This window comes from Geotrypetes seraphini, chromosome 9 (genome assembly GCF_902459505.1).
Source record: "Geotrypetes seraphini chromosome 9, aGeoSer1.1, whole genome shotgun sequence".
NCBI classification, from domain to species: Eukaryota; Metazoa; Chordata; class Amphibia; order Gymnophiona; family Dermophiidae; genus Geotrypetes; species Geotrypetes seraphini.
Window position 1 is genome coordinate 181357455 of NC_047092.1, and position 17928 is coordinate 181375382.

Here is a 17928-nt window from a genome sequence, read left to right on the forward strand (position 1 = left end):
CTAAGCAAACCGATCGTGTACCGATCAGTTTGCGACCCCTTTGCGACCCGATTTCCCTCCGACCCGATTCACTAACCTGTGTACCGATCCGATTCCAATCCGTGCATGCAAATGAGGGGAAACGGCATGGGACGTGATTCACTAAAAAAAAAAAAAAAGAGGGACACCGACTAGGCTGACCAATCCAAACTAAGCAACTGCTGAGGACCAGACGCTGAGGTCCTTTCCGACTGCCCTGCTTTCTGCCGCCCTTCTCTCTGTCCTGCTTCTCTGCTTTCAGCCCCGATCTGCTGCCTGCCCCAATCGCCTGCTCTCGCTCCGAATCTCTCCTGCCGCCCCGACTCTCCTGCTCTTCCCCGCAGTGCAAGCCCGTCGTTTTAACCCACAGGCTTAAAGCGGGTTAAAACCACAGGCTTGGAAAAAAAAAAGTTTCTTGCTGAAAGCATGCGCAGACCATCTACAAGCAAGGCAGATGGTCTGCGCATGCTCAAGGATCGCTCTCTAGTGATCCGTGCAGTCGGTGGGCGTGCCAACGATCGCCCCCCCATTTGCATGCAGGCCTGTAGTGAATTCGTAGGCCTGCATACAAACGGACAAAGGTCGAAGGTTAGTGAATCTAGCCCTATCTCTCTAATCCCTTCAACCCAACTTCCCCACTCACCAAACAGCTCTTCGGGCTACTGTGCTAATCTGCCTGGCCCATCACCTCTCCGCCTGCTTTTTGTTGCTCCAACCCTTTGTTTCTTTCCCTTCGATAGCCTCTGCCTCCTGTTTAATCTACCCTCTTTTCCCATACTCAGCCTGGGTCTAATTATCACCCTAGTGGTGAACTGCGCTCCTCAATGCTGCAATCTGACCATGTTGGGTTTTTAATTCAATGTTTGTAATGCATCTTGTGTATCTATTGGGGTCAATATTGTGTTGGTGGGAGCAGCCGTTACGATCCTCCAAAATCACTTGTGGTGACCCCAGACAAAGCCAGCAAAAGGACTCATTTGCTTCCAAGAAGGGGAGAGGCTGGAGAATGAAGACGAGGTCTGTTCTCTCCTGACGAGCTTCAGACACTGGCCAATAGACTAGGTGAATGAGACCCTTGAACTCATGCCCAAAGATGTCCCTGCCTGAGTTTTCCTCTGTTAACCCAGAGAATGGACGATAAATGCAAATTTCTAGAAACTTCCAATCAGATCTGGAGAGATCCCAGGTACGATGCCCAGCTGGGTCAGGTTTGAAAGTCTGAGATTTTGCAGGCTAGATCCTTTGGGAAACTGAACACTATCAATTTAGGAACTCAACAGGGAAGGCCTATCCCTGCCAGATTCAGATGTCTAACCAAGGGCCCCATTTACAAACCCCCTTGGCAAACGCACCAAAGTCTTTAGGAACTGAATGGACTCCAGTGCAGTGGCTTAGCGAGAGTGGGAGGCGCCTGGGGCAGTGACGTCCCCCACGCCCTCCTCTCGGCCCCCCTCCTTCCACACCAATCCCCCACGCTCTCCTTTTGGCCCCCCTCCTTCCACACTAATCCCCCCACGCTCTCCTCTCGGCCCCCCTCCTTCCACACCAATCCCCCCACGCTCTCCTCTCAGCACCCTCCTTCCACACCAATCCCCTTACGCCCTCCTCTCAGCCCCCCTCCTTCCACACCAACCCCCCCCACGCCCTCCTCTCAGCACGCCTCCTTCCATACCAATCGCCCCACGCCCTCCTCTCTGCCCCTTGCTCCTTCCACACTCCCATGCCACACTTGCGCCGTCCCTTCCCACCCCCACACCTCTAAATCTTCGCCAGCGCGAGAAGCTTCTCTGCCTGCTGCTCACGTTGGCTTTCCTTCTGATGTCACTTCCTGGCCTCGCCACCCGGAAGTGATTTCAGAGGGAACCAGGCCTGTGTGAGCAACAAGTAGAGTAGTTTCTTGCGCTGGCAAAGATTTTAAAGAGGTCCGGCGGTAGGGAAGAGAGAGCACGAGCATGGAGTGGGGGGGGTGGGTGTCAGAGAGGTGCCGGTGCCCCCAACGAGACGGTGCCCGGGACGGTCCCCCCTCCTCCTGCTCCCCTCTTACTACGCCACTGCTTCATTGCATTTGCTGCAGGTGAATTGCTACAGCGGCTTTGTAAAACGGGCCCTAAATTGGACGCCTGGACCTTTTCAATGTAGAGCCATTAGTCAATCAGATTTAGAGCACAATTTCTTTAATAACATTTGATGGCTCACTTTGCCTTAGTTGCATCATGGCAGGACACAACCGAATAATCAATAAAATCAATGGCAACTAAAACAGCTATGAATGTCAAATGGCCATTTATGCCCTTAAGCAGGTCCAGGTAAGAAACAGACGGCCTAGAAAATGCTCTGCGAATGCACCTGCCCTCCTCCTAACCCTCTTTTTCTTCCTTCAGATCTCTTTGTACTCGTGTTGATAGGACAGCTTAGTGTCTTACTTTTCCTCCTATTTGCGGACATTCAGGAGCTGTACAATAGGTTGCAGGTAAACATATATGGTTTCTATAGAGATTGGCATTGTGCACGATAACTGAACTGTGATTATTATCTGCATAGCCAATGCAAGCCTTTTGGTTTGAACATACAGACCATTACAGTAAGCAAGCTGTGGCATTATTCGTACCACACGGACCACTCTGATGAAACTCATTTCAAACAGTGGCATCGCCAGACAGCGAATTATGGGAAGGCCTGAGCCCAAATTGGGCATCTCTCTCTTTCTCTCCCTTCACATCCCCCCCTCCCCACACACACAACCTGTGCAGCCTTTCTAATTCCCTCCCTTCCCAAACCCCTAGTCCATGCAGCATCTCACTTTCCCTCCCTTCCCATTCCTCCAGCCCATGCAGTATATTTCCCTCCCTTCCCACTTCCCCCACCCCCACACAGCCTGTGCAGCCTCTCTAATTCCCTCCCTTCCCAAACCCCTAGTCCATGCAGCATCTCACTTTCCCTCCCTTCCCATTCCTCCAGCCCATGCAGTATATTTCCCTCCCTTCCCACTTCCCCCCCACACACACAGCCCATGCAGCCTTTCTAATTCCTTCCCTTCCCACTCCCCTAGTCCATGCAGCATCTCACTTACCCTCTCTTCCCATCCCCCCAGCCCATGCAGTATCTCTCCCTTCCACCACACCCCTTGCAGCCCATGCAGCATCTCCCCTCCCCCTCAGTGGTGTAGTAAGGGGGGGAAGTTCACCCTGGGCACTATCTTCATAGGGGGGCATGGTACCCATCCTCCTCTCAACCCCCTCTCCTTTCCTGCCCTCCCACTGCCGTTCATGTACACCACTTCCCTTCCCCCATACCTTTGTAACATTCTTGACGTAAACAGAAACCCCCAACCTGCTGTGGCGTCCTCGTCGGCTCTTCTTCTGACATCACTTCCTGGACCTGCACCTAAGAAGTGATGTCAGAGGGAGAGCCCACGCAAGTGTGACAGCAGGTTGGGGGGTTGCAGTTCACATCTGGAATGTTACAGAGGTACGGGGAAAGGGAAGTGGCGTCCGCGCAGCAATGGGGGTTGGGGAAGGAGCATGTAGGAGTGGGGACAGAGAAGAGTGTGGGAGAGGGGTGCTTCTCACCCTCGCTATGCTGCTGCCCCCCTCCCTTCCCATACTCTTAGCTTGTGTAGCCTCTCTCCTTCCCGTCAGGTCACCAGTTGCAGAGTCTTCATGCTGCCGGTGCTGACCCGGAAGCCTTTCCTCTAACGCAAAATGTAAATGCATCAGAGAGAAGGCTCCAGGTCAGCTTCAGGATATAGGAACTACTGCTGGTGGCCAGTGTCTGCCTGTCCCGTCCAGGCCCACTCCATGGCTACATCCCTAATTTTCAATATACAGTGTTCCCCCGGTTGTTTGCGGTCGGCGGTTCTCAGTCCCGGTCATTTTCCAACCGTGAACTGCCGACAAGATGAGGGCAGTGGGAGAGGCAGGAGAGAGCAGCCGGAGCACCGCGAGTGCAGGAAATCACTCGCGGTACGCTCCGACCGCCGCTTCCTGCATGAAGTCGGGCCTTATCCAATCAGGAGCTGCTTTGACATGCGATTGGAGGGTACCGTGAGTGATTTCCTGCACTCGCGGCGCTCTTGCTGCTCTCCTGCTGCCCTCTCCTGCTACCCTCTTCGGGTTCCCCCATGAAAAACCATATTCGCGGTTTTTTAAGATTCCCAGGAGTTCCTGGAACGGAACCACCACAAATCTCGGGGGAGCACTGTATATATAGAAAGGTTTTGCCCAACTCCTGACATATGGCCTATCATCCATCTGAAGTGTACTACAGTATTAAGGTAGACTTGGAGGAAAGCCACTGCTTATCCATGGGGTTTATCAGCATCGAGTCTTGTCACTTTTTAGGACTCTACCAGGTACCTGTAACCTGGATTGGCCACTGTTGGTAACAGATACTGGGCTAGATGGACCCTTAGTCTGACCCAATAAGGCGACTCTTATGTTTTATTGTAGAATTCATTGGGTCAAAGCCAGGCTGACTTCCAACCGTTGTGCTTTTTCTGTAGCTGGTCTGTACCCCAACGATGTGGAGGGTCGCTGTTCTCATCATGCTCGTTATACTTTTTGTCATTTCATTTGCAGTAGAGGTAAGTACACTTCTTTGTTTAACTGCCCAATTGATTATTCAGAATAAAAGCATTGGAGAAATAAGTGTGTTTGCATCGTATATCGCAGAAAACACCACCACCCAACAAGAGTGAAACCGCCTTTAGAATTGGAACTTTATTTCAAAATATTTGACTTGACACGTCCAGCGTTTCGGCTCTTGTCTGCCTCAGGGATCTTTTCTCTTTTCAAAGTGATTTGCAGTGGTACCTTGGATTACGAGCATAATCCGTTCCAGGAGCATGCTCAAAATCCAAAATGCTCGTTTACCAAAGCGAGTTTCCCCATAGGAAATAATGGAAACTCGCTTTGATGCGTTCCCCCCCCGAGAACCGGCATTGCTCCCCTCGAAGGCACCCCCCTGTGATCAGGCACCCCCCCTGCCTCAAACCGGCACCCCCCGCCACGATCCGACCCCCCCGATACGATTGGGCACCCCCCCGCCACGATCCGACCCCCCCCCCCGCCATGATTGGGCACCCCCCGACACAATTGGGCACCCCCCGCCGCTTCTTACCCTCATCTGGGCACTTGAAGATCGGCCTCCTCGTCTGCTGGGCCTTGAGCATCTGAGAATGGGGTATAAGTTTTCCTATGTCTGGTTGCGGTGTTGTGGATGAGGCGGTTATTCAGGTAGTTTGGACTGTCTCCGTATAAAGTCTTAAATAGTAGGCAGTAGAATTTAATTTGTATTCTTGGTGGGATTGGAAGATGAACACGTAAATTATTTATTTTTAAAATGTATATACTGTTTAACGAAACGAAAACTTAGGGCTCCTTTTATCAAGCCGCGGTAGCGGGATTAGCGCGTCGGACATTTCATCATGTGCTAACCCCCGCGGCTGGCTAAAAAACTAACGCCTGCTCAATGCAGGCATTAGCGGCTAGCATGACAGGCGGTTTAATGCGTTAAATCCCTACCCCAGCTTGATAAAAGGACCCCTTAGACAAAGTCATCAACCAAGAGGAGCTCGACTTAGTTTACAATAATGTAAAATATAATACATAAATTTGACAAGAAAAAGTAGACTGAAATATTTAATTTCCAAAATGTTCAGCAAACAAAAAAAGTTTTCAGAACTTTTCGGAATAAAGCAAAAGAACCTAAACTTCTTAATGTAAGCGGTAAAGCAGTCCACAATTTGGTTCATTTAAAAGCAAAAGAATAACTAAATCTCTTAAAGGTTCTGTTTTTACCACTGAGAGAGGGAAATGTAAGTTTTAATTTTTGAGAACTTCTGGCAAGATGAGATCTATGAACATTTCAGTTTAAAGGAATCAAAGTGGCAAAAATGCCAAAAAGGATCTTAAATGCAATACAAATGCACTAAAATTGGATTCTGAGATACACTGGAAGCCAATGTAATTCCTTGAGCAGAGGGGTTACGTGATCAAATTTACTCTTACCAAAGATAAGTTTAGCTGCAGTGTTCTGTATTAATTAAAATCTCTGCAAACTGACCTTTGAAAGACCTAAATACACTGAATTGCAGTAATCCAGCCTTGCCAAAATGATTGATTGAACCAATACAGAGAAGTGTTGGTGGTGAAAAAGCGCTCTCACTCTTCTCAGAGCACGGAGGCTGAAAAAACACTTTTTAATAAGTGAGTTTAGTTGGTCCTTAAATATACGTGAAGAATCGATAACAATACCTAGTATTAACGAGGAAAACTCAATTTTCAAAGTTTACATACACAATGAGCACATAGTAAAAACAAACGGATAGTTAAAAACATAAGATAAAATAAACATAAGGACAATCTTCAAGAGATACCATAAGGTGTCTCCCTATCACCTAAAGTTAGTCGCCAAATGTGCATGCAAGTTAGATGATACTAGCAATCCACAAGAGAATGTAACAGTTACACCTGTAACTGCAAATCATGCGCTAAGCGGTCGTCTATAGCTTTAGCACTCGACTGACTTACAGGACCTTTCACTAAAATTTAGTGCATGTTATCTGCAGCAAAGTCCATAGGAATAAAATGAGTCCTGTAGAAGGTAACATGCAAAGACCCCCTTAATGTGTAAATGCAAGCAGTGGCATAATAAGAGTGAGCGGTGCCCCCCCCCCCTCCGCTGCATGCGTACCCCCTTCCCTTTCCCTGTTCCTTTTTAACTTCTCCAGCATGAGCAGCGTACCCACATTCGTGTCGGCTCGCCTTCTGATGTAACTTCCTAGGCCCGGGTCCCAGAAGTGACATCCGAGAGAGAGCACCGATGCGGACAGCAGCCTTGCACTGGGGAACTAAAATAAGGTGTGGGGAAAGGCAAGGAGCATGCATGTGGCAAGGAGAGGAGTGGCAGAGAGGAAGAGGAGGAGGAGGGGGGTGCTACGCCCCGAGCAAGATGGCGGCTGGGGCGGGTCACCCCCCTGCCCCCTCTCACTACTTCATTGAATGCAAGGGAGCATTCGCAGGGGAAGGGGCTTGGGCGTGTCCAATATTAATGTCGGTGAATTACAACATTTTGAAAGTTGCATGATAAAGTGCTGCATTGAGGCATGACACAGCAGAAATGCATGCCCTAATGTCACATAAATGCAGACTTACCCCATCGTCCTGTAATGCCATTACCGAATTAGCACTCAGTGAGCTGAAGTTTGTCACTTAATGTTTGTGACCTTTATGACATTGCCCCCTATGGGGTAAATTATGAAAAGCCCGCTGAAATGTAGATGCCAGGATGATGTGCTCTAAGACCCAGATTCTATAAATGGTGCCTGAAAATTTAGACTACACAAATTTTCTTGATTAGCTGAATCAGCACCATTACTTGAAAAACAATTTAAAAAATAATTAGCCGGTAGACACCTATCTTGATAGGCACTTACCAGTGGTGTAGCGAGGGTGAGAGGTGCCCCTCCCCCACTCTCTTCGCCACCTTCCCACCTCCACATGCTCCTTTCCCGCCCTCTCCTGCCGTGCACACACCGCTTCCTTTCCCTGTTCCTCTGTAACATTTCTGCATGAGCAGCAACCCCCAACCTGTTGTCATGCCAGCGTCGGTTCTTCCTCTGACATCACTGCCTAAGTGCGGGTCCAGGAAGTGATGTCAGAGGGAGAGCCGACACTGGCACGACAACAGGTTGGGGGTTGCCGATTGCGCCAGGAACGCTATAGAGGTAGGGGGAAAGGAAGTGGCGTGAACGCACGGCTGGGGGGATGGAGGGAATGGGGGGGCGGGCAAAGAGAAGGATGGCTGCCTGTGCCCTCATCAAAAAGGCACCTGGGTGGACTGCCCCCCTGACCCTGCTCCCCTTTCTATGCTACTGGCACCTACTCTGAGAAGCCTGCCAGAAAGTAGGTGTGGTTAGGGGAAGATTTGGGGCATGGTTTGACTTAGGCACACTCATTTAGGAGTGCGCCTAACAGTTTCAACACCTTCAGACTGCTTAGGCATCACTAGGTGAAATTCTATTAACAATTGTGCTCAACAGCGCCTAGAAATTAGGCACCATTTTTAGAATCAGGGCCTACAGTAAGTGCAAATTCTACAGTTCCGCGTATAAATGCCACTATAGAATTCTAGCCTAAGCTCACCTTTTGTCTCCTCTTTCATACTGTTGAATTTCTTTAAAATTAGGAAATGTCCTTCATCTTTCAGGAGGCCATCATTGACAATAGATCGTTCTGGCTGAAGATTAAAAAATGTGTCGGTTATCATTCAAAAAGTCAGTATAGAATATTGCGTAGAGAACTGGCGACTGACCCCAACTGGCCTCCGTTGTATAAGACTGAATATGCAGACCCGATTAGTTCCCCAACTGATGGCAATGAAGTCTACAGGAATCCAGCATACGAGGAAGAAATAGCTGAAAACGTGCATCTTTGAGAAATTCCATACTGTTCAGATTCTTACCTAGCTAACAATCGGCTTCATTCCATCGCCCCTATTTGACTTTATTGCTACCTATTATCCCATCTGTGTATATGATATTGCCATCCTCTATGTAATTGTATATCCTTCCCACTTCTGCCCTATCTGCTTATCGATGAGATGTAACTAATTCTACCCATCCTACCTTTGGGCCTCTTAACTAAATTCAGATTAGATTAGAAATACTTATTGAAGGAAAAGAAGCTTTCGAGCCTATGTATTCTTAGCAGACGACACAAATGGTTTAATGAAATATGAATGCAGAGGAACAACTGTGTCAGGAACGACATACTTTATGAGTCTTGGCCTACTCTTCTATCAACTGAATATCATTGAAATGTTCAAGGTGTAGACATACGTTGCAGATGGAAATTATTATTTTCCCAGTTTGGTTACTACAATGCTATTCTACTGTATGCTCAACTCAACTATTCTAAGAATCCTCCTTATGGGTTGCAAATGGTTCTTCCAGAAGCTGTAGAAATTCTAGGTTTTCTGGTACCTCCACCTGATAACAAGCCTCAATTATCACATTTCATTAACAGAGCAGATCTCTCCAGAAATTGGCAGTTTGACAATGTGGTCTTTTTATTTTTTGTTCAAAGATTTTATTGATTTTGTACGAAAGTTGAGTACATAAATGATGACAAAGACATGATACAACCTAGTTGTACGAAAAGTGAAAACAGGCATACAGAGAACAAAAGATGCTTTAAATAGTACAACATAGTATCTTAATTTGTATTATTTGTTTTTACCCTATTTTAAAATGTATAACCACCTTGAAATAAATTGATAAGGTGGTATATGAAATTTTTAATAAAAACTTGAAACGTGTCAAACAAACCGTATTCCATCAAGAGATATAGTCTACTTTGGATAGATATTTCCAACAGTGTAGTATGTTTTTAATAGCCAAAAACAGTAGTATATTAAGTAATCTGAGGTTATGTTCAGATAACATGCTTTCGGAGATCTTCTAAATGATTGATATGTAGAAGAAATTATTAACAGATTGCTTACAGTTTTACCCCCCAAATACCAGCCTGAATAAGATAGTTTCGTCCAGGAATCTTTCATAAATACATCCTTTCAACGTGGGAAAAGAGAACAAAGTTCCACCAGTAGGTCGTAAACTAGTGGAGAATAGAAAATGTTTTGAAAGGTAAATAGATGCAAAACCTAACCACGTCTTATAACATAGACACGCAAATTTGAATATAACCAGTGTCATTTTTTATAATATGGGGTGATATGTTCAGATTTTTTTCAGACCAAAAATTAGTCGAATCGCACACTATGTGGCATGCTCTAAGCCAGGGGGTGGCAAAATCCTTCCTCGAGGGCCGCAATCCAGTCGGGTTTTCAGGATTTCCCCACTGAATATGCATGAGATCTATTAGCATACAATGAAAGCAGTGCATGCAAATAGATCTCATGCATATTCCTTGGGGAAATCCTGAAAACCCGACCGGATTGCGGCCCTCCAGGAGGGATTTTGACACCCCTGCTGTAAGCGCTCCTGCCCCAGCCATGGCCGAGCAAGGGAGGCTAATGGATGGGGTGCAATTTTGGCGACCTACCGGTCACTAGAAATATTAAGGAGGTCAAACAATGCCTGATATGCTTAAGTTAATATATATCAATCAAATTTAAGCATATCATATATTGAAATATTAACTTATTTTGTGAAAAGTGTTAAGTGTATGAATGTGTCCTGCAAGCTTGAGCCGCTAGGAGAACAAGATCGGGACCATCCTATCACTTTTCTTCTCAGTCCCTAGAATTTATTCTCTCAATGTTTTCAATCTATCAGTTGTTACTACGTGGTAGCTGTTAATACAGTATTTCCCTGATATTCGTGGGGGTTCCGTTCCAGGAACCCCCGCGAATCTTGAAAAACCGCGAATGCGGTTTTTCATGGGGGAGCCTGAAGAGGGCAGCGGGAGAGCAGCCGGAGCGCCGCGAGTGCAGGAAATCACTCGCGGTTCCAGGGCGGGATTAACCAATAGGCCAAGTAGGCATGTGCCTAGGGCCCGAAATGGTCAGGGGAGTCCGATGAAGGAGGGCATCAACATTGTTTTTTCCAAATGGTGATGGGCCCCTCCAGCATCAATCGGCAACGCGGCCCCCCCCCCGATCAGCAACGCGGTCCCTCCCCCATCGACGGAAAGTAAGACAAGCAAGCAATGCGGGTAAGAAAGGCAACGGGAACTGTAATTGTGCAAGCGGTGCTGCTTGCCCAAAGCACTCTGACGCAGCTTTATGTTTCCGCCTGGGCGCATGGTGGGGTGCGGCGGAGCGGGGCTGGGGCCCAGTGTACTTGGATGCCTAGGGGCCCTCGACAAATTAATCCTGCCCTCCGCGGTACACTCCAACCGCCTCTTCCTGCACTAAGTTGGGCCTTATCCAATCAGGAGCTGCTTTGACACGCAGTTCCTGATTGGATAAGGCCCTACTTAGCGCAGGAAGAGGCGGTCGGAGCATACCGCAAGTGATTTCCTGCACTTGCGGCGCTCCGGCTGCTCTCTCCTGCCTCTCCCACTGCCCTCTCCTTGTCGGCAGTTCACGGTTGGAAAATCCCGCAATGACCAGGACCACGAACCGCCAACCGCGAACAACCGGAGGAACACTGTACTATAAAAATCAATTAGGGCTTTAACGTGCAGAATAGCGCGTTATAATGCTGCGCACACTAGACACTAACACCAGCATTGAGCTGGCGTTAGTTCTAGCTGCGTAGCGCGGGGTTAGCGCGTGCTAAAAACGCTAGCGCACCTTAGTAAAAGGAACCCTTAGTGTTTAAAAGCACTTATCTTTTCATTGTGTTGAGCATAACATCTCAGCTCAAACAGCCCGGCCCGGCGGGAACGATTTTTTCTTTTTTCATTGCTGTGACATGGTGCTCTGTGAATTTTAAAATTCAGTTGCTCCCCTACTCAGACCTGAGTTTCACCCAAAATGGCTTCCTCAGGAGGAGTGTGAACTGATAATTATGCTGGAGCGAACCTTCCCATGACTCCGTCAGTTTTCACAATTCCGCCAATTATAATCCGGTCATACATAGCTAGCCACAGCCCTGAATATACCATGACACATATTATTCATAGTTTATTGCTCCATGGGCAGGCTGTCAATGGAAACCAGTTTGGATATGTATTCATAACCCTTTATTTTTAGCTCTCTTACAGGAAACCTGCTTTCTAAAATAATAAATATTTAGTTGTTTCAGTTTGGTGTGTTGATTGGCTCACAGAAAAGGACAACTACCCTTAGAAAGGTTTGGACAAGTTCCTGGAGGAAAAGTCCATAGTCTGTTAATGAGAGAGACACGGGGGAAGCCACTGCTTGCCTTGGATCTGTAGCATGGAATGTTGCTACTCTTTGGGGTTCCGGAATCTTGTTCTTTGGAGATTCCACATGGAATTTTGCACTCTTTGGGGTTCCGGAATCTTGCTTACTCAGAGATAATGGAATGTTGCTACTCCTTGGGCTTTGGCCAGGTACTAGTGACCTGGATCGGCCACCGTGAGAACGGGCTACTGGGCTAGATGAACCGTTGGTCTGACCCAGTAAGGCTGTTCTTACGTGTGCCAAGTATACAATTACGCCGTTGTAACATGACTGATGAGGTTGGCTCTGAGGCACTGTGGAATGAGGCATCATGACATCACAATCTTATCTCTAGAATGTTGCTCTCATTGGGGTTTCTGGAATCTTGCTATTCTTTGAGATGCTGGAATGTTGCAACTTCTTGGGTTTTGGCCAGGTACTAGTGACCTGGATTGGCCACCGTGAGAATGGGCTACTGGGCTTGATGGACCCAGGAAGGCTATTAAGTTCTTTCACTGGGGGGGAATCTGTCATTATGCAGGCCACAGCCCTGAACGGAGCTAGCTTTGATTTTGCTGGCCAGGTTTGTCTAGCCTGGTCAACCCCGTGCCTAGAGATCTTTCTCTACAGTAAAGACATATCAAGATCTATGCACATTGATTTATTATTTCCACTTAACTGGTTTGTCCGTAGGTACACCTTACAAAAAGAAAATATATTTGAATCATGAAAGTGTGGTGGGAAGGGATTGCCATACGCGCTAAAGTGACGTGATCTAATTGCTCTTGCAATGCAGACGGTCACATTCACAAGCGTTTACAACACTTTTAACTCAAGCGTTGTAATTATCCGAACATTATTCTATATAATCTCTAGGCTCAAGCCACCTGCTCCAGATTTGTCGTACCACACCTTGAGCACTTAGAAATTGTGTCAGAAATCAAAGCTTAAGGTACAGTAAGTTCAGTCACCACCCATAAGCTGGTTAAAAATTTTCATGGTCTATCTACATTGGACAACACGTGTCCTTTAAAAAGACAAATGGCACCTGGTAAACTTGAAACCAGTACTGGAAATGAAGCTGCAATCGGGATTTGTTAAAAAATCTTATGAGGGAGGAATTTTGTGGTTACACATTCAAAGCACTTTACATATATACAGGTACTTATTTGGCACCTGGGGCGAAGAGGGATTAAGTGGCTTGCCAGGGTCACTGGTTTAGCTTTTCCCAAACCAGTTGTAAGAAAAACTACATATCCCAGCAGAGGGATAAAGTGGCTTGCCAGGGTCACTGGTTTAGCTTTTCCCAAACCAGTTGTAAGAAAAACTACATATCCCAGCAGAGGGATTAAGTGGCTTGCCAGGGTCACAAGAAGCAGTGCTGGGATCAATCCTCAGGCTCAGAATGCTGATGCAGTAAAAAAATCGATCCACTTGTACCCATTCTACTGCACTCAGAATTTTCTAGACTTCAATCCTATCTCCCCTCAGCCGTCTCTTTTCCAAGCTAAGGAGCCCTAACCTTTTTAGTCTTTCCTCATACGAGAGGAGTTCCATCCCCTTTACCATCTTGGTCGCTCTTCTTTGAACCTTTTCTATATCTTTCTTGAGATAAGGAGACCAGAATTGAACGCAATGCTCCAGGTGAGGTCACACCATGGAGCGATACAGGGGCATTATAACATTCTTAGTCTTGTTAACCATCCCTTTTCTAATAATTCCTAGCATCTTGTTTGTTTTTTGGGCTGCCACCGCACATTGGGTGGAATATTTCATCGTATTATCCAAAGTGACACCCAGATCTTTTTCTTGAGCGCTGACCCCCAAGGTGGACCCTAGCGTCCAGTAACTGTGATTCAGGTTATTCTTCCCAATGTGCATCACTTTGCATTTGTCCACATTAAATTTCATCTGCCAATTTCCTTAAGGCCTTCCTGCAGCTTTTCACAATCTGCAAGCGTTTTTAACAACTTTGAACAGTTTCGTGTCATCTGCAAATTTAATCACCTCACTTGTGTTACAATTTCCAGATCATTTATAATTATGTTAAATAGCACCGGTCCCAATACAGATCCCTACTGCACCCCACTATTTACTCTCCTCTACTGAGAAAATTGTTCCCAAAATCTCTTATGCCTCACCTCTGTATCATGCTCTCCTGTATTTTGATGATCTTACATTGTACTGTATTCGCTGTTTGTCCAGCTCTTCTTTGTTGTAAACCGCCTAGAACTACCACGGCTTTGGCAGTATATAAGAATAAAATTATTATTATTATTATTATTATTAAAAATAGCCATTTAATCCTTCCTTTTATTTTCTGTCCAATAACCAATTCTTAATCCACAATTGAACATTGCCTCCAATCCCATGACTCTTTAATTTTCTCAGGAGCCTCTCATGATGAACTTTGTCAAAAGCTTTCTGAAATTCTAGATACACTACATCAACATAAATACAAAATGTTAGGTGCAGCATTGGGAAAAAGCAATCAAGAAAGGGATCTTGGGGTACTGATAGACAAGACCCTGAAGCCGTCGGCTCAATACGCAGCGGCGGCAAAGAAAGCAAATAGGTATCGAGAATTTGAGCTACAAAGAACGCCTCGGAAAACTGGGATTGTTCACCCTCGAGAAGAGAAGACTGCGAGGAGACATGATAGAGACTTTTAAAATACTAAAAGGATTTGACAAAATAGAGCAAGAAACATCGTTATTCACATTGTCAAATGTGACTCGGACAAGAGGTCATGGACTGAAACTGAGGGGCACCAGGCCCAGGACAAATATTAGGAAGTTCTGTTTCGCACAACGGGTGGTGGACGCTTGGAACACTCTCTCTGAGGAGGTCGTGATGGAGACCAGCATTCTGGGATTCAAGAGCAAGTTGGATGCACACCTTCTTGCAAATCACATTGGGGTACGAGTAAACAAGGTTTCTCAGCAGAGAACACCTGGCTTGGCCTCCGCGGGTGCGGGTCGCCGGACTGGATGGACCTAGAGTCTGATCCGGCAAAGCCATTTCTTATGTTCTTATGTTGGGCATGATAAAGAAGGGAATCACGAGTAGATCGGCAGACGTCATAATGCCGCTTTACAGAGCAATGGTCAGACCAAACTTGGAATACTGTATCCAACATTGGTCTCCTTACCTGAAGAAGGATATAACCCTGTTGGAGAGGGTGCAGAGGCGAGCCACGAAGCTAGTAAAAGGCATCGAGAATTTGAGCTACAATGAACACCTCGGAAAACTGGGATGGTTCACCCTCGAGAAGAAAAGGCTGCGAGGGGATATGATAAAGACTTTCAAAATACTAAAAGGATTCGACAAAATAGAGCAAAAAACATCATTATTCACATTGTCAAATGTGACTTGGACCAAGGGGACATGGATTGAAACTGAGGGGCAACAGGCCCAGGACAAATATCAGAAAGTTCTGTTTCTCACAGCGAGTGGTGGACGCTTGGAATGCTCCCCTGGAGGAGGTTGTGTCGAAGACCACCATTCTGGGATTCAAAGGCAAGTTGGATGCACACCTTCTTGCAAATCACATTGAAGGATACGGGTAAACAATATTTAATATTATTTTCTGATTCTAAATCTTCTGTGTTCATCCCACGCTTCTTTGAACTCAGTCACAGTTTTCCTCTCCACCACCTCTCTCGGGAGCGCATTCCAGGCATCCACCACCCTCTCCGTAAAGTAGAATTTCCTAACATTGCCCCTGAATCTACCACCCCTCAACCTCAAATTATGTCCTCTGGTTTTACCATTTTCCTTTCTCTGGAAAAGATTTTGTTCTACGTTAATACCCTTCAAGTATTTGAACGTCTGAATCATATCTCCCCTGTCTCTCCTTTCCTCTAGGGTATACATATTCAGGGCTTCCAGTCTCTCCTCATACGTCTTCTGGCGCAAGCCTCCTATCATTTTCGTCGCCCTCCTCTGGACCGCCTCAAGTCTTCTTACGTCCTTCGCCAGATACGTTAAATGAATGGTTGTTTTTGAATCAGTAGTTAATGTATTTTCATGTACATCTATGTAACCCCAACTCAGCCCTGTATTGTATTTTCTCCTTTTTTCTTTCTGTATCCTAAAACTTCCAATAAAATTTCATGGAAAGAAAAAAAAAAAAAAAAGTTTATTTAAAATTTCTTATAAGGCCAAATCAGATTTCTAGGCGGTGCACAAAATCATAAAAACACACATTGGCTAAAATACAGATTTAAAATGTCAAGGCATCAGGATAATAAGTGCGTGTTGTACGAGCCAGAGCAGCTTCGGGTTTTTTCTGGAAAGGGAAGGGATTTCGTTTGCACCTTAGGGCTCCTTTTACTAAGCTGCGTTGGGGCATTAACTCGCGGAGTAGCGCGTGCTACAATCTGATCTGGATTAGAGCTCTGATAACATCTGTAGACCACCATTCGATATTAAAACCAGGCACTGTTTTTGAGAGGGAATCAAGAGTGACCGCTGGAGGGAGGAAGGGCTACTCACCTCCGAGTAAAGATTCCATCAGAGCCTCGTACGGTTCTTAGACTTCCATTTCTGGCCGTTCTCATAATTGATCATTTTACTCCAACCAACGGCCTCTTTTACAAAGCCGCGCTAGCGGCCCCGAAGCCCATAGAGATTTAAAGGGCTTTGGGGCTGTTGCCGCGAGGCAGCCGCTTGCACGGCTTTGTAAAAGAGGCCGCTAGTCGATCTCTGCTTTTTCCTTTACATATTTCATTTAGGGATTATCTGTGCTCATCTCGAGCTCTCTTTAGTCTCATTTACAATTTATTATTATTTTATTTAAAAAAAATTTCTATACCGACTAAGGCCTAAATGGTTTACATGGTATTACGTAAGTTTATAAAACATGTGGCTCCACCCCCCTCAGCCCCACCCAGCCGCATCCTGTTCTGGCCAAGTCACACCCCATTCCACTCCAGCCCTTCCCCCAAACCTCTTCTCGAGCCTCATCTATGCACAAAACTAACTTTATAAAGGACTCCTTATACTAAGCTGTGGTAAGCATTGGCACGCACTTATAAAGGGCTTACGGTGGGGCACACTGAGGTTGCCAGAGGTTGTGGTAAGAGCGGAGAGCGTAGCTGGTTTTAAGAATAGTTTGGACAAGTTCCTGGAGGAAAAGTCCATAGTCTGAGAAAGACATGGGGGAAGCCACTGCTTGCCCTGGATCGGGAGCTTGGAATATTGCTACTCCTTGGGTTTTGGCCAGGTACTAGTGACCTGGATTGGCCACTGTGAGAATGGACTACTGGGCTTGACCATTGGTCTGACCCAGGAAGGCTATTCTTATATTCTCATAGTAAGTTCCAAATGTGCACATACTAAAAAAAATGTTTACAATCTTTCTGGGAGAGATGTGTCTGGAGGCAGCATAAAATCTGTTTTACTTTGAAATCCAATAAAAAATAAAAATAAAAACATGTAAACATGAATAATCAAATCCTCAGACAAACAGCAATAGAAAGATCAACGCCAAGAAAGGTCCATGCAGACAATTATGGAAAGGTTCTCGTAAGTCAGCAGTCATGAGGAATCAATATCCAGAAAAAGGCATTTACAAACAATTGTGTTTGCCTGCGGCATTTCCCCTGGGAAGCCATTCTGTGCCTGTCGTCTTTTCTGACGCTGCTCCTATTTCCTTGCATCATCGCACTGAGATCTCTTACACAACTAAAGTCAATAAAAAATAAACCTCTCTGGGCAGACTGTTGGCACGCTGATTTTCACGTTAAGGAGTGCCCTTACTGAACCCGAGAGCCCTTCTAGCATGGCAACATTTCACCACAGGAGAACAATGATTCAAGTGAGAACTTGAAGGCTCATAATGCGTGACGTGTGCGGTGATTAATTCTTACTTTGATTTCACAGCACTTCACAAAGGCCTCATTTGCGCTAAGCAGGAATCCTATAGGAGCACCATAAAAAGGCATTTCTTACCTTACTTCCATTCCCCGTCTGACAGCCCGGGTTCAAACATTTAAAACTAGCGACAAGACTGCCTCGAAGTTGGTTTCAACACAAACCTGTGACCGTCTCATTATCTGGCTGTGCCTCTCCTTTCTGTCCTGACCCAAGCAT

At 46.1% G+C, this 17928-nt stretch overlaps 1 protein-coding gene across 14 annotated transcripts in view; it reads left to right on the forward strand.

Annotated features, from left to right (window-relative positions):
* LOC117366928 (probable cation-transporting ATPase 13A4) overlaps positions 1-9346 on the forward strand; it is a 111921-nt gene extending 102575 nt beyond the window's left edge. For 2 of the 14 annotated variants that reach the window (XM_033958975.1, XM_033958976.1), the window contains exons 29-31: positions 2400-2488; positions 4467-4600; positions 8227-8300. In XM_033958975.1, the coding sequence (XP_033814866.1) occupies positions 2400-2488; positions 4467-4598 (221 nt within the window). In that variant the 3' untranslated portion in view covers positions 4599-4600; positions 8227-8300. Of the gene's footprint in view, positions 1-934; positions 1823-2399; positions 2489-4466; positions 4602-8226 lie in introns of those variants that run through there. The other 12 variants (XM_033958974.1, XM_033958973.1, XM_033958977.1 and 9 more) reach the window with 10 other exon arrangements.
* Positions 9347-17928: the final 8582 nt, after the last annotated feature.